Source organism: Lotus japonicus, chromosome 1 (genome assembly GCF_012489685.1).
Source record: "Lotus japonicus ecotype B-129 chromosome 1, LjGifu_v1.2".
Lineage (NCBI taxonomy): Eukaryota > Viridiplantae > Streptophyta > Magnoliopsida > Fabales > Fabaceae > Lotus > Lotus japonicus.
The window spans coordinates 53,139,172-53,150,807 of record NC_080041.1 but is presented as its reverse complement, the minus strand read 5'-3'; the positions used below and the strand labels follow the sequence as shown (position 1 = coordinate 53,150,807).

General features: G+C 40.1%; 1 protein-coding gene and 1 non-coding gene across 2 annotated transcripts; one reads left to right on the top strand and one right to left on the bottom strand.

Moving 5' to 3' along the window:
• Positions 1 to 8,502: 8,502 nt before the first annotated feature.
• LOC130738193 (uncharacterized) lies at positions 8,503 to 9,930 on the bottom strand. The gene has a single exon (XM_057590130.1). The coding sequence runs from the start codon at positions 9,928 to 9,930 to the stop codon at positions 8,503 to 8,505; it is 1,428 nt and encodes a 475-aa protein (XP_057446113.1).
• LOC130734866 (small nucleolar RNA R71) lies at positions 9,344 to 9,450 on the top strand. Its single transcript, XR_009018204.1, has one exon. It is a non-coding gene; the product is annotated as a small nucleolar RNA R71 (small nucleolar RNA).
• Positions 9,931 to 11,636: the final 1,706 nt, after the last annotated feature.

The following is an 11,636-nucleotide window of genomic DNA, read 5'->3' as shown; positions in this document are numbered from 1 at the left end:
CGAAAAAGCAAAATATCTTCATTTTCTTCACTATTGGGGCCGTGAGTTGTGGAGAGGAGAGGGAGAAGAGATTTTCGCCGAAACTCGACCGATCTTCGCGCAGTTCGTTCCGACTTCGAGGTACCGAGGTAACTAGCTTGATTCTTACCTCTGATTACTGTTTCTACTGCGTTTCTGTAGTCGTTTCTGTGCTCAAAGTTTTGAGCTTTTTGTAAAACTGTCCGTTTTTCCTGATTTCTCTGTTGGGGTTTGTTCTCTACGTGCCCAAGAGCCTAAAACCTCCGTCAGTATTCGCCGATTTCGATCGAGTTGTCCAAGATCTGAAAAACTGTGTAAAAACCCTTTTTGCGCACATTTCAAAACTTTACTGTCGAAAAGTCGTAATCTGACTTCGTGCCTTTAGGATTTGTTGTCACGGATGTCGTTAGGATCATTGCTGTCAAATTTGTTTTCCGAACTGATAACTTTGAGGTTTTGAGCTTTTATTTTGGACCAAAACGCCCCTGAACGGCCATATTTTGATCCGATTGTCCGAAAATTGTTTCGACAAATTCTTTGCCTTAGTTTTACCCTAAAACTACCTTGTAAACAGATTTGATCGAAGAAAAAGAGCCGGAGCCCCTTTTCCCTTATGGCCGAGAGCTTATAGTGATGGGGGGTGGAGTTTTCGTTTTCGAAAACTTGTCTTTTCGTATCCGATTGTTGTATTCTGAAGCTTTAATGCTTTGTCTATCGTTAATGTGTTGTATTGTGATCGAGCTAATCGATTTTGTTTGGATTCTGCTTTGTTTTTCTCCGAGGTTCAGTTGAAGGAACTTTGGGTTTTGCAGAGCATTCGTGTGAAGGAAGTTTTAACCACGAGGCTGGAGCAGCTCGAGGTTAGGGCAACTTACTTATTAGCTATGACTGTATGATAGGCGTCGAGAAATTCGACTTATGCTTTGTGTTGATATTGATTATGATGATGAACTGATGTTATGATGTTGTCTATAACTTATGATGTTGAGATGTTGTTGAATGGTGCGTTCTGACGCGACTTCGGAGTGGGGATTCATTGATCTGGTGATCTTTGATATTTCGAGTTGGATGAACAACCCTAGGCAAGTTCAAACTTGAGTTTTGAGACTTAGCCATTTGTTCGTATTCTTAGACTTTCCCCGGGAAACTTCTTTTGGTGGGTTTTTAGAAAACCTAGAATGAATAGAATTTTGAAAACTAGAGACTTTGGGAGACTTAGACTTTGAGGAATAAACTCATAACCTGACTAATTCAATTCGAACGTTTTTACTAAACGAATAAGCATAGGAGAACGAAAGGGGGGAAGTAATGGCGAAAGACGGGGAAAAGTCGACTTTTGTTGTGGGTTTTGGAATTGGGGAAAGCCACTAAGGTGAGCTATGGTGATGATTGAAAGTCACCGAGTACTTTAGTACTCTTATTGTTGGGGTTGTGTTGTATTGACCGACACTAACCCTGGGTTTTGACATTGGGTTTTGGTTGTTGGAGTGTGTTGTATTGACCGACACTAAACTCTCGAGTACTTTAGTACTCTTGTTGTTCGAGTTGTGTTGTATTGACCGACACTAACTCCGAGTCGTGTTGTATTGACCGACACTGACTCTGGGCTTTGTTTGTGGGTTTTGTTGTGGGAGTGGTGTTGTATTGACCGACATTGACTCTGGGCTTTGTTTGTGGGTTTTGTTGTGGGAGTGGTGTTGTATTGACCGACACTAACTCTTGGGTTTTTGATATTGGGTTTTGGGCTAAACACTTATGTGGTGAGGACGATTCGATGTTTGGCTAACCATATTGCATCAATCGGGTGAATAACGGGAATGGTTCACCTGTGCATCTCATGGTGAATAACGGGAATGGTTCACCAATGCATTAATGATGAATAACGGGAATGGTTCACCAAGGATGAATAACGGGAATGGTTCATCCATAGTGAAGAACGGGAATGCTTCACTTGTGGCGAACGGGAACGCGTCACAATCCAGATCATATTGATTGCATTTCACGCATACATTCATTCTAACTGGAATTGTGTGCTGTTTGATTTATTGAAGCATTGTTAGAGCCAATAACATGCTAGGATTTCTTATATATATATATATCAACATATATATCTATACCCCATATCACATGTTGAGTGTATATCTACTTATTTCCGTGAGTTGACCCTAGCGCCTTGGCTTTGGTTTCATGTTTGTGTTTGGGCGGTCGGCCTGCTGCCAGATGTTGACGGTGGATTGGGTTTCGACGATCTCTCCCTCGGGGGGGGGGATCAGGTTTGAGCTGGATGATCGACATGCCCCCACCGCTTGGGTGATCGATCTTGTGGGTCATCAGGCGACGTACCGGGGAAGGGTCATGGAGGACAGGACTGACGAGCGTGGACGTCTGACGAAGGGAGTTGTACGACGCATGGAGCTGAGCTTCAACTTGCCGACTTCAGTTCGCTGTGGACTCGGTACTGGAATGGTAGGTTTAGGCAGGCGTCATATTTTGTGTAGAGCTCTGATTCGTCTTGCTTTTGGGACAGGGTAGGTTCCCGACGCATGACTTTTTGTGTGGTTCTCTTACTGAGGGATCACAGTGAGTCAGTCGGACCATAGGGGTCTTTGCTTAGGCCATTTTGAGGCCGACTTTCTCCTAGTGGATTGTAATTAAAACTTTCTCACTCACGTTTCTGGAGTCTGTATATATTTGCCAGCGGGCACACTACTTTGGAGTCACTGCGAGTGCGCGTGACGTGGGAGTGCAGCTGAGGCTGTACATGTTTATATTATGGTGTACATCGGTTAGTTTAGTTGTTGGGTTATGTTTTTATTTTCTATTGCTTTCATTAAAAGGAATCAAACGAAAAAAAAATTACCTGTTTTCCGCGTAAAGTTTATTTTTGCTTACTAAAGTGACACCCGGAAATCGGGGTGTTACATTGTGGTATCAGAGCTTAGTCGAGTCTTTTGGGAGTCTTTGGGGAATAGGTCTTCTGTGCTAGGTTGTGTGACTCTGCAAAGAGTGAAAATTGATTGTCTGCAGAGCGATTTTCGCTCTAATTGTTTGCGTTACTACTTAATCGGATTGAGTGGTTTGTCTAGTGCTACCTTATGGTTAGTACTAATTGGACGTATGATGGGATATAGGATGGTGGACCTTAACCGGATGGCGGAGGCAATAGCTACACTGATCGAGGCAATGATGAACCAGGCTGCGGAAGACGCTTATATACGCGCTGAAGAGGCTGCACGTGAGCATCATCAACGACTGATGGCGACAGCAATGTATCAACAAAGAGGAATGAACCGAACAGGAGCTGGGGGACCGATGAGGTCAGGTTCCCAAGGCTACAACGGAAGGGAGAGCTACAATCAATGGGGACCATATCAGCGTTCCGAGGGAAGAGATCTTATCTCAAGAGCGTACAAACCAACGACTGCTGATACTGGAGGGAAGCCAGTTGGTGACAAAGGTGTGACATGTTTTCGTTGCGGAAATTTTGGGCATTTTGCTAACAAGTGCTCAGTGATTGGACGGAGATGCTTCAAGTGTAACCGAGAGGGGCATCTAGCTGTGAACTGCAAGACACTCCAGGGGGGAACGTCTGACAGTGAGATGAAAGGGAATGATGCTACCGGAGTGACAGGAAACAAGATTTCGGGAAAAACAGTGACGTGTTACCGGTGCAGGAAAGTGGGGCACTACAGTAACAAGTGTCCAGACGGGGGATCTCTATGCTTCACCCGTGGGGAAAGCTGGCACTATGCCAGTAGGTGCAATGATAGCTCCTTTGCAAGTGTACAAAGTTGCCCGTAGTAATAAATATCGATTCCTCGAGGATTGTGATTCAATACTAATTCTCTTAACTTCTAATATTTAGATTATGAAAATAAAAACCAATTTTAAGGATTTTAAAGATTGTAGCAATCACTCATAAAAAGTAAAAGCGAAAATCAAATAGTTTATGAAATCAGATGAGAAAGATAGTACTTGGGTCCTGTTTCACCTATTCGGCCTATGCCTTTATTCTAACAATGTTCATATGAATTTAATAAACTCCTCTACGACGATTTAGCCTATGTTCTAAGATGTTGATAACTCACACGCCCTAGACTTTCAATTCAATTACTAAGTCTGTTTTACGAGCACCTAGACCAGGGAATTGAAGATTAAGTCCTATTTAAACTAGCCAACGCAATTAGGTTCTACTCTTGAATCAAGCAGTAGGGAACGCCTAATCTAATTGTTTCCTTGTTTCTCTAATTCCTAATCAACTTCCGTTCTCAGAGGAATCAGTAAATTACTCGCATGCATTCAAGTATAATCAAGATAAATTGAAACAACTACGTATATTAATAAATAAAATTTATATGAAGCAAAGATTCGAATCAAAACATAATCCTAAAAAGGATCCACATCCCAAGTACTAAAAGAAGTTTAGCCAAGCATGGTCATAATCAAGAATTAAAGAGAAAGAAAATAGCACCTAAAATCTTCAGGAGAAACCTTGCAAAAGCTCTCAAAACCCTAAGAAGTCTGTGCTCAATTCCAATCACCAAAAGCCTTTTCTTAAAATAAAAGTAACATTCAATATATAATGGATCTCCTTCTGTTGCCTTTTCTCCGTACCATCACGTGGGCTAGGCATCAGATAGGTTAAAAAAAACAAGCTTTACTTTCGCCACGTGTCACCCATCAATTGGTCCGTGCTTCAAATAGGGTGGAATCGAGTACAACTCACATCACCGTCTTACGGTGGACCTCTGCCACCATCATGCCACATGGCGAGAAGGATACAACAGCCATTGATTTCCTGCACGTGCATGGGAGCTTCCGTGGGCCAGCAGCACCGGATCAGCTCTCTTATTCTGAATTTCTCTTTTCTCTTTATTCCGAAAATCCTAAATAAAATTAAAATAAACTAATTAAAATAAAATCCTAGAAAGATAATAATAAAAAATAAACAACCTAAATCCTTACTAAATCTATCATTTAAAAAGTACTAATTGATAATAAGATAAAAACTACTAAAATCTAACAAATTAAAATAAAAACTCCTAAAATCCTAAAATAATTAAAAATCCGAAAATTACTTAAAAATATCATAAAAAATAATTAAAACTTAGAAAATAAATTAAAAATAAAATAAAAGACCCACAAAAACACCCTTATATATCCGGGTCAACACACCACTATACTCAACGACAGCTTATCCTCAAGCGTAAACTCAATTAGCTTGCCCTCAAGCACATTACTAATCACCCCTAAATCAGATGCCAAATTTTCAGTTTAAAAACCTAGGGTTCATCACAGTAGTTTATGCAAGTGCTAAGATAAGAAAGTGAATAAACTTCAGTAAGTGAGAATTACAAGCAGCTGGGTAACAAAGTCAAGAGTCCATACACAATTAAGCTCACACATCTCTCAGCTCATGAACAAACAAGTACAGTGCATCAAACCTGGCTATCTTTCAACTCAAAATCAAATAAGACAGCAAAGCAATCAGGAGAGACCTCATCAGGTTGTAACGTGGCCAAGGGTGCAATGTAGGTATGAAATTGAAAGAATTGACAACTCAAAGGGCTACTCAATGTTGGTTAAGTGATCTTTTTTCATGACGCACAAAAGAGCAATAGATTCAACACATTTAGGCTCTCCCTCTTATTTTTTTATCGTCATTTGGAACAAAGTAATGAAGTGATTGTGGAATATAGAAAGTTGGATGACCACCCCCATAACCTTACTCACTTATTTCATATTTTTTTCTTTCCCTTTGTTCCGAGGCACATACCTCAATTTTTTACATTTTTTTCCTTTTCATTTTTTTTTTTGAGAGAAGAGAAGCCTACAATTTTTTAAGCTCTTTCCAATTTTTAAGTAACTAAGATCACTTAACAACCAAACAAATCACCAAAGCAAGGTACCAAATAAATAATCATTAAGGCTCAAAGGGGCCACTAAGGGAAATATGAACACAAATTCTGAAAGCCAACAAAAATTCCTATAAGTCTCTCTCTGAATCACAAAACTGCACATATTCAATCGAGATGCAAATCAAAACAGGTTCAAGCAGGTACAAGTATGTCAGAATATTCACTCAACACTCAGAAACAAAAGGGTAAGTGTACCCATAATCAGAACTCAAAACAGTGTTTCCAAGCAACTCAACACAGGTTCCCAAAGCTACCCATCTCTCATTCTCTTAACACAAACAGTTCCCCACATGTGAATCACCCCAAATAACTTATTTTCAGCAATTTTCACAAACAAAACAAGCATTTAAATTTAGGGTGAAACCGCTTGAGACATGCTAGTAACATGGTGCACAACACAAGCATATAAGGGTAAACAGACTCCACAAAACACAACAACTACTACCACACAAGACTCCACTTGAATAAGAAACAAAACAAAGAAAACTAAAATAAATAAGTAAAAAGATCAAGGCAAGAACTCCCTCAATTTGAGCCCTGAGGCTCATCATCATCATGTCTCCCAGCTCCAATGCTGAAGCCTTCTCCATCCAAGATAATCCTGTAAAAAAAAACAAACAAACCCCACAATATTTTTCAGACCCCAAATTCAAACGTGCAACTTTGAAGAATTACCTTTCTGTTTCTGCTTAACCATGGAGAAGTCAGTGAAGAAAAAGAATATACCTTGGTTAAGAAAGAACCACGTGAAAAAGAAAGGAACAAAATGGGTTCACAATGGAATTAAAACTCGAATCAAGTGAGTTGGAGAAGAAGAAAATTTCAGAATAGGAAAAAGAAGAACACGTGAATAATAAAACAAGGGAAGGATATAGTTCTTTTCAAATTTCAAAATTGGGTGAAGATAAGTTGAATTTAGATCAGTTACAGATATTATAGGATTGTTCTTTTTTTCTTTTGATAACAAAAAATCTCTTATCTTCAAGTTTTGAAGTTGGTGCTATTGCACCATTTTTCCAAAGGAACCGCGCCGAGTTCGCGCTACAATTTCCAGAACCATGTTTTCCATCTTGATTCATGCTATGGCGCGAAAATTGCATTGAATTTGCGTCAGGTTCTGCGCCAAAAATTCCAGAAGCCTTGATCCCAGCCATGAATCCGCGCAACCGCACGGAATAAACACTGAAATCACGCCAAATTCTATGCAGCTTTTTCCAGTACCTGTGTTTGGCTCGTAAGGCTGGCATTTTTTCCAATTAATACTAACATTAATGACAAAGAAACAAATAGAGAAAAATTAGTAATACTAAGAAAGCAAAACAAAATTGACATTAAAACTTAAGAAATGAAACCAAATACATCTAAAACTATCACTTGGGTTGTCTCCCAAAAAGCGCAATTTTATAGTCTTTGCTAGACTCCCCTAGACTAGGAATGTCATCTGGGGTTTATCCCAAAGTGCATTGCACTTTCGGGATCTTTTAGTTGAGCACAGACATTAGTTAGATTTTTGCATGCATCCTCAAGAGCTAAAGCACAATCATTAAGTTTTGAATTAAGAAGGACATGAGATTTTTCATTTTTCTTACGCTTTGGCTTCCATTGGAAGCACCCATCTTTTACCTTCTGCTCAGAGTTGATCTCCTCCTTATGGTCAGAGTTGACAACCATGTTCATTGAGTAGACTTGCTTAGTTTGGTCGCTCTGCGCGTCTTCCTTTTTCTTCTTATTTGATGCTCCAGCTTTTTCTTTAAGGAAGAACTGCTTTAGCTTTTCATCACTCCACTCTTCCATCATCTTCACCAAGAATACATCATTCTTCTCTACTGGTTTTGGCTTCAGGTCAAATATGTTGAAAGTGATCTTCTCATCAGCTACCCTTAAAGATATTGTTCCTTTCCCCACATTTATGTTCGCTTGTGAAGTGGCTAGGAACGGTCTTCCCAAAATCAATGGTATTTTAGAGTCCTCATCCATATCAATTATCACGAAGTCTACCGGGAACTCGAACTCTCCTACTCTTACTAGAACATCTTCAACAACTCCCCATGGAGCCACTATGGAGCGATCCGCTAATTGAAGCATCATCACTGTCGGCTTTAGCTCTCCAACATTAAGTCGCTCAAACATTGATAGGGGCATTAAGTTGACGCTTGACCCTAAATCACATAAGGCTCTCACTTGCTTTGAAGCCCCAAAATTAACAGGTAGGGTGAAACTACCTGGATCCTTTCGTTTGGGTGGAAGCTTCCTTTGTAGAATAGCGCTACACTCCTCAGTAAGCTCAACGATCTCATTCTCTTCACTCAACCTCCTTTTCTTTGAGAGTATCTCCTTCATGAATTTAGCATATTGAGGCATCTTTTCCAGAACTTCAGAGAATGGGAGCTCTACACGCAACTTTTTGAACATAGATATAAACTTGGAGAATTGCTTCTCCAACCTCCTCTTTGCTATGTTAGTGGGGAAAGGGGAAAAAGGGACTTTTGTAAACTTTTTTTCTAATTCTACTTTTCTCTTTTCCTCTTCTTTTTCTTTCTGTTCTTTCTTATTTTCCCCTAAAGGTTCAAATATCTCCTACAAACTCATCATTGACATTATTGTTTTCTACAATTTTCTGTTTAGGCTCACTCAAGGTAGCACCACTCCTAAGAGTTATGGCAGAGCAATTTTCTTTAGAATTAATGACAGTATCTAGAGGAAACATACCTGGGGGTCTTTCTGACATTTGCTTGGCCATCTGTCCCACTTGAGTCTCCAAATTTTTGATAGCAGCTTCATGATTTTTGAAACTGGTATCTGCTCTGTTGATGAAATTCTCCATCAGCTCTTCTAAGCTTTTCTTCCCACTGCCACTGTCGTGATCCTGAGTTTGTTGAGGTCTTGAATTCTGAGACTGAAATCGTTGATTTGAATATTGTCTCTGATTATTTCCTCCTTGATTGGAGTTGTTCTGTTCCCTCCAGGAAAAGTTAGGATGATTCCTCCACCCCGGATTGTAGGTGTTGGAATAAGGATTATTTTGGGAATTTCCCAAAACCTTAACTTCCTCGTCAAAATCTGTTCCGCACTCTTCACTGGCATGAGGGCCACCGCATGTTCCACAATGGATACTATTCACATTCGATATCTTGGCTGCCTGGAACTGTCGTTGCATATCTGTCATTTGTTGAGATAATTGCTTGTTTGAAGCAACCATCCTATCATACGCTTCTATTTCCAGTACACCCCTTCTGTTTTGGCGGTCATTGGTAGAGTTTACTGCACTTTCAGCCATTTTATTGATTAAGTCCCAACCTGCTTGAGCTGAAAGAGCATCAAATTCGGCACTAGCTGCTGCTTCCAAGTTTGATCTGGCAGAATCAGTCAAGCCGTCATAAAACCTCTCCACCTGTGCTCCCAATGTGAGGTTGTGCTGAGGGCACTTCCTTAACAGTTTCTTGAACCTCTCTAGAGCTTCATGGAGATTCTCAGTATCTTCCTGTTTAAAAACCAGGATGTCGTTCTTCAGCTTCCTCAGCAAGTTACGAGGGAAGAACTTTTTAATGAATTTCTTAGCTAAATCTTCCCAAGTTGTTATGCTGCCTTGAGGTTGGGAGTTAAGCCACTCCTCAGTTGTGTCCCTTATTGAGAAAGGAAAGAGTTGCAAACGAACAAGCTCGGCATTGGGAAGACGTGTTGTACTGCAGTTTCTGATGAACCGCTCTAGGTGAGCATGAGCATCTTCAGTATGTTGACTGATCAGGTTGATGAGTGCAGGTCTGAGTTCAAAGTTCCGAGCCTCGGCATTCTGAGGGGCTATACTTCCTGGGTAATCATAACTCATGATAGGTTCATTCAGATCCCTGAGAGGGCGGTTGGCCTCCTCTAGCTCTCTTTCTTGCTGGATTCGGCGCACTGCTTCCTGCACCCGTTCCTCTTGAGTCCTTGCGAACTCCGCTCGAAGTCGCGCTTCCAATTGAACATTCGTTTCAGCATTCATTTCAGCTGCCATTGCAGATGCAATGGCTCTTCTTTGTTGTAAGGCCCAAGTTTTTCAGTTTATACCAAGTGAATAAATTCTTATTCACCAGTAGGTTTGATGCATGGCGAAGGGAAACCTGAACAAGAGTTTAGTAAATGAAATAAATGTATGAAGGAGAAAGTTCAGGAAAAGTCTGAGGTTCGTATTGAAGTCGATAAAAGTTATAGCACGATCGTTTTACGCTTAAACCTAGGTCAGAAACCCTAGTATATAGCTAATTTTCACTTTTAGGCACGACGGAAGTTAATTCCAAAAATCTTCAGAGAAATGTTAGAACTTCTCTTTTTTTCCATATATCACAATCGTTTCGAGGCGAAACTCTAGGATCTACGAACGTCTGATTCCAATCATCGGAAGTTTGCCGAAACCGAATCCCTGGTATTTCAAAACCCTAGAATTTCTCGACGATGAAGACTTTTTCTATTCAGAGCTTCAAATGAATATTCTACACGCGTACACCCATTTCTCTTGATGATTTCAATCTTTCTTCAGAAGGAAGTTTTCCATTCCGACATCCGATGCAAAAAGCAACTTATCGGGTAAAATAGTTTTATACCGACTATGCTTTAGTTGCCAAAAATACAAAGAGACCTCATTTTAGTTTTGGAATTCTTTCGCCAAAACATATCTATTAATTCACGGAGAATGACGCCGGAAAAATCAGATTCGCGAAACTTTCATTTTCCCGCGAATTTCCAACCTTTATATATAGCAAAGAAAGGAAGAAAAACTCAAATTTTCCTCCATTTTCTCTCCTCAAGGCCGCGAGTTCATCCAAGGAAGAAGGAAGAAGAATTTTCTTCATTACTTGCTTGATCGTTGATCCGTTAGTTGCTGCTTCAAGGTTTCGAGGTATAGTCGCTAATCCTTACCTCTGATCGCTTTTTCCATAGCTTTTCTGTAGACTTTTCTGAGCCGATAGTTTATGGGTTTTTGCAAAAATATCCTGAATCTTTCATTTCTGATTCTAAACCTCTTCTATATGTGCCCAAGATCACTTCTGCCGGATTAGATTTTCCGTTATGTCGCCGGAATTCCGCCGGAATCAATTTTAGCCTTAAATACCCATTTTTGGAGTTTTTGAGGTAAAGCTTCAACCTTTAGGCTAAAAACTATCGCCTTAGCTTAGTGTTAGTAGGATTAGTTGTCATAAACGTCGTTAGTAACGTCCCTGCAAAATTTGGTTTTTGGGATTTCAGTTTTGAAATTTCTAAGTTAAAAATCATGACCAAAATACCCCTGCGACAGTTTTTGATCCGATAATTTTTCCGAGTTCAGAATACCCTTAGTTACGGCTAATGAAAGCATAGGAACCAAGTTTGATCGAAGAAACAATCGAGCCCCACAATTGTGAAAAGTGGCCGAACCTATTAAAGGGGGAGGAGGAAATTTCCTTTTCCGAAAACTTGTCTTTTCGCGCTAGATTATCATACCTTAGAGTATAGATTACTTCGAGTAACCTTAGTAAGTATCGATAACTTAGTTTTCGATAGATTCTGATAGTATTTCTGTGGTTTTCGATAGATTTTGAGGAATTCCTAGAGGAGCAAGCCTTTGATTGTGAACAAGTGTTAGGAGATCGTCCTGGAGAATCTACAGGTGAGGGCTTCTCACTGAATCTCTAGTTAATGCTTAGGGTCGATGCTTCGACATTGTTTACTGTTTATGCACTGGAA

What these genes read in the sequence shown, in the direction of transcription:
- LOC130738193 (XM_057590130.1), bottom strand. Translation starts at nt 9,930, where the DNA reads ATGGCAGCTGAAATGAATGCTGAAACGAATGTTCAATTGGAAGCGCGA.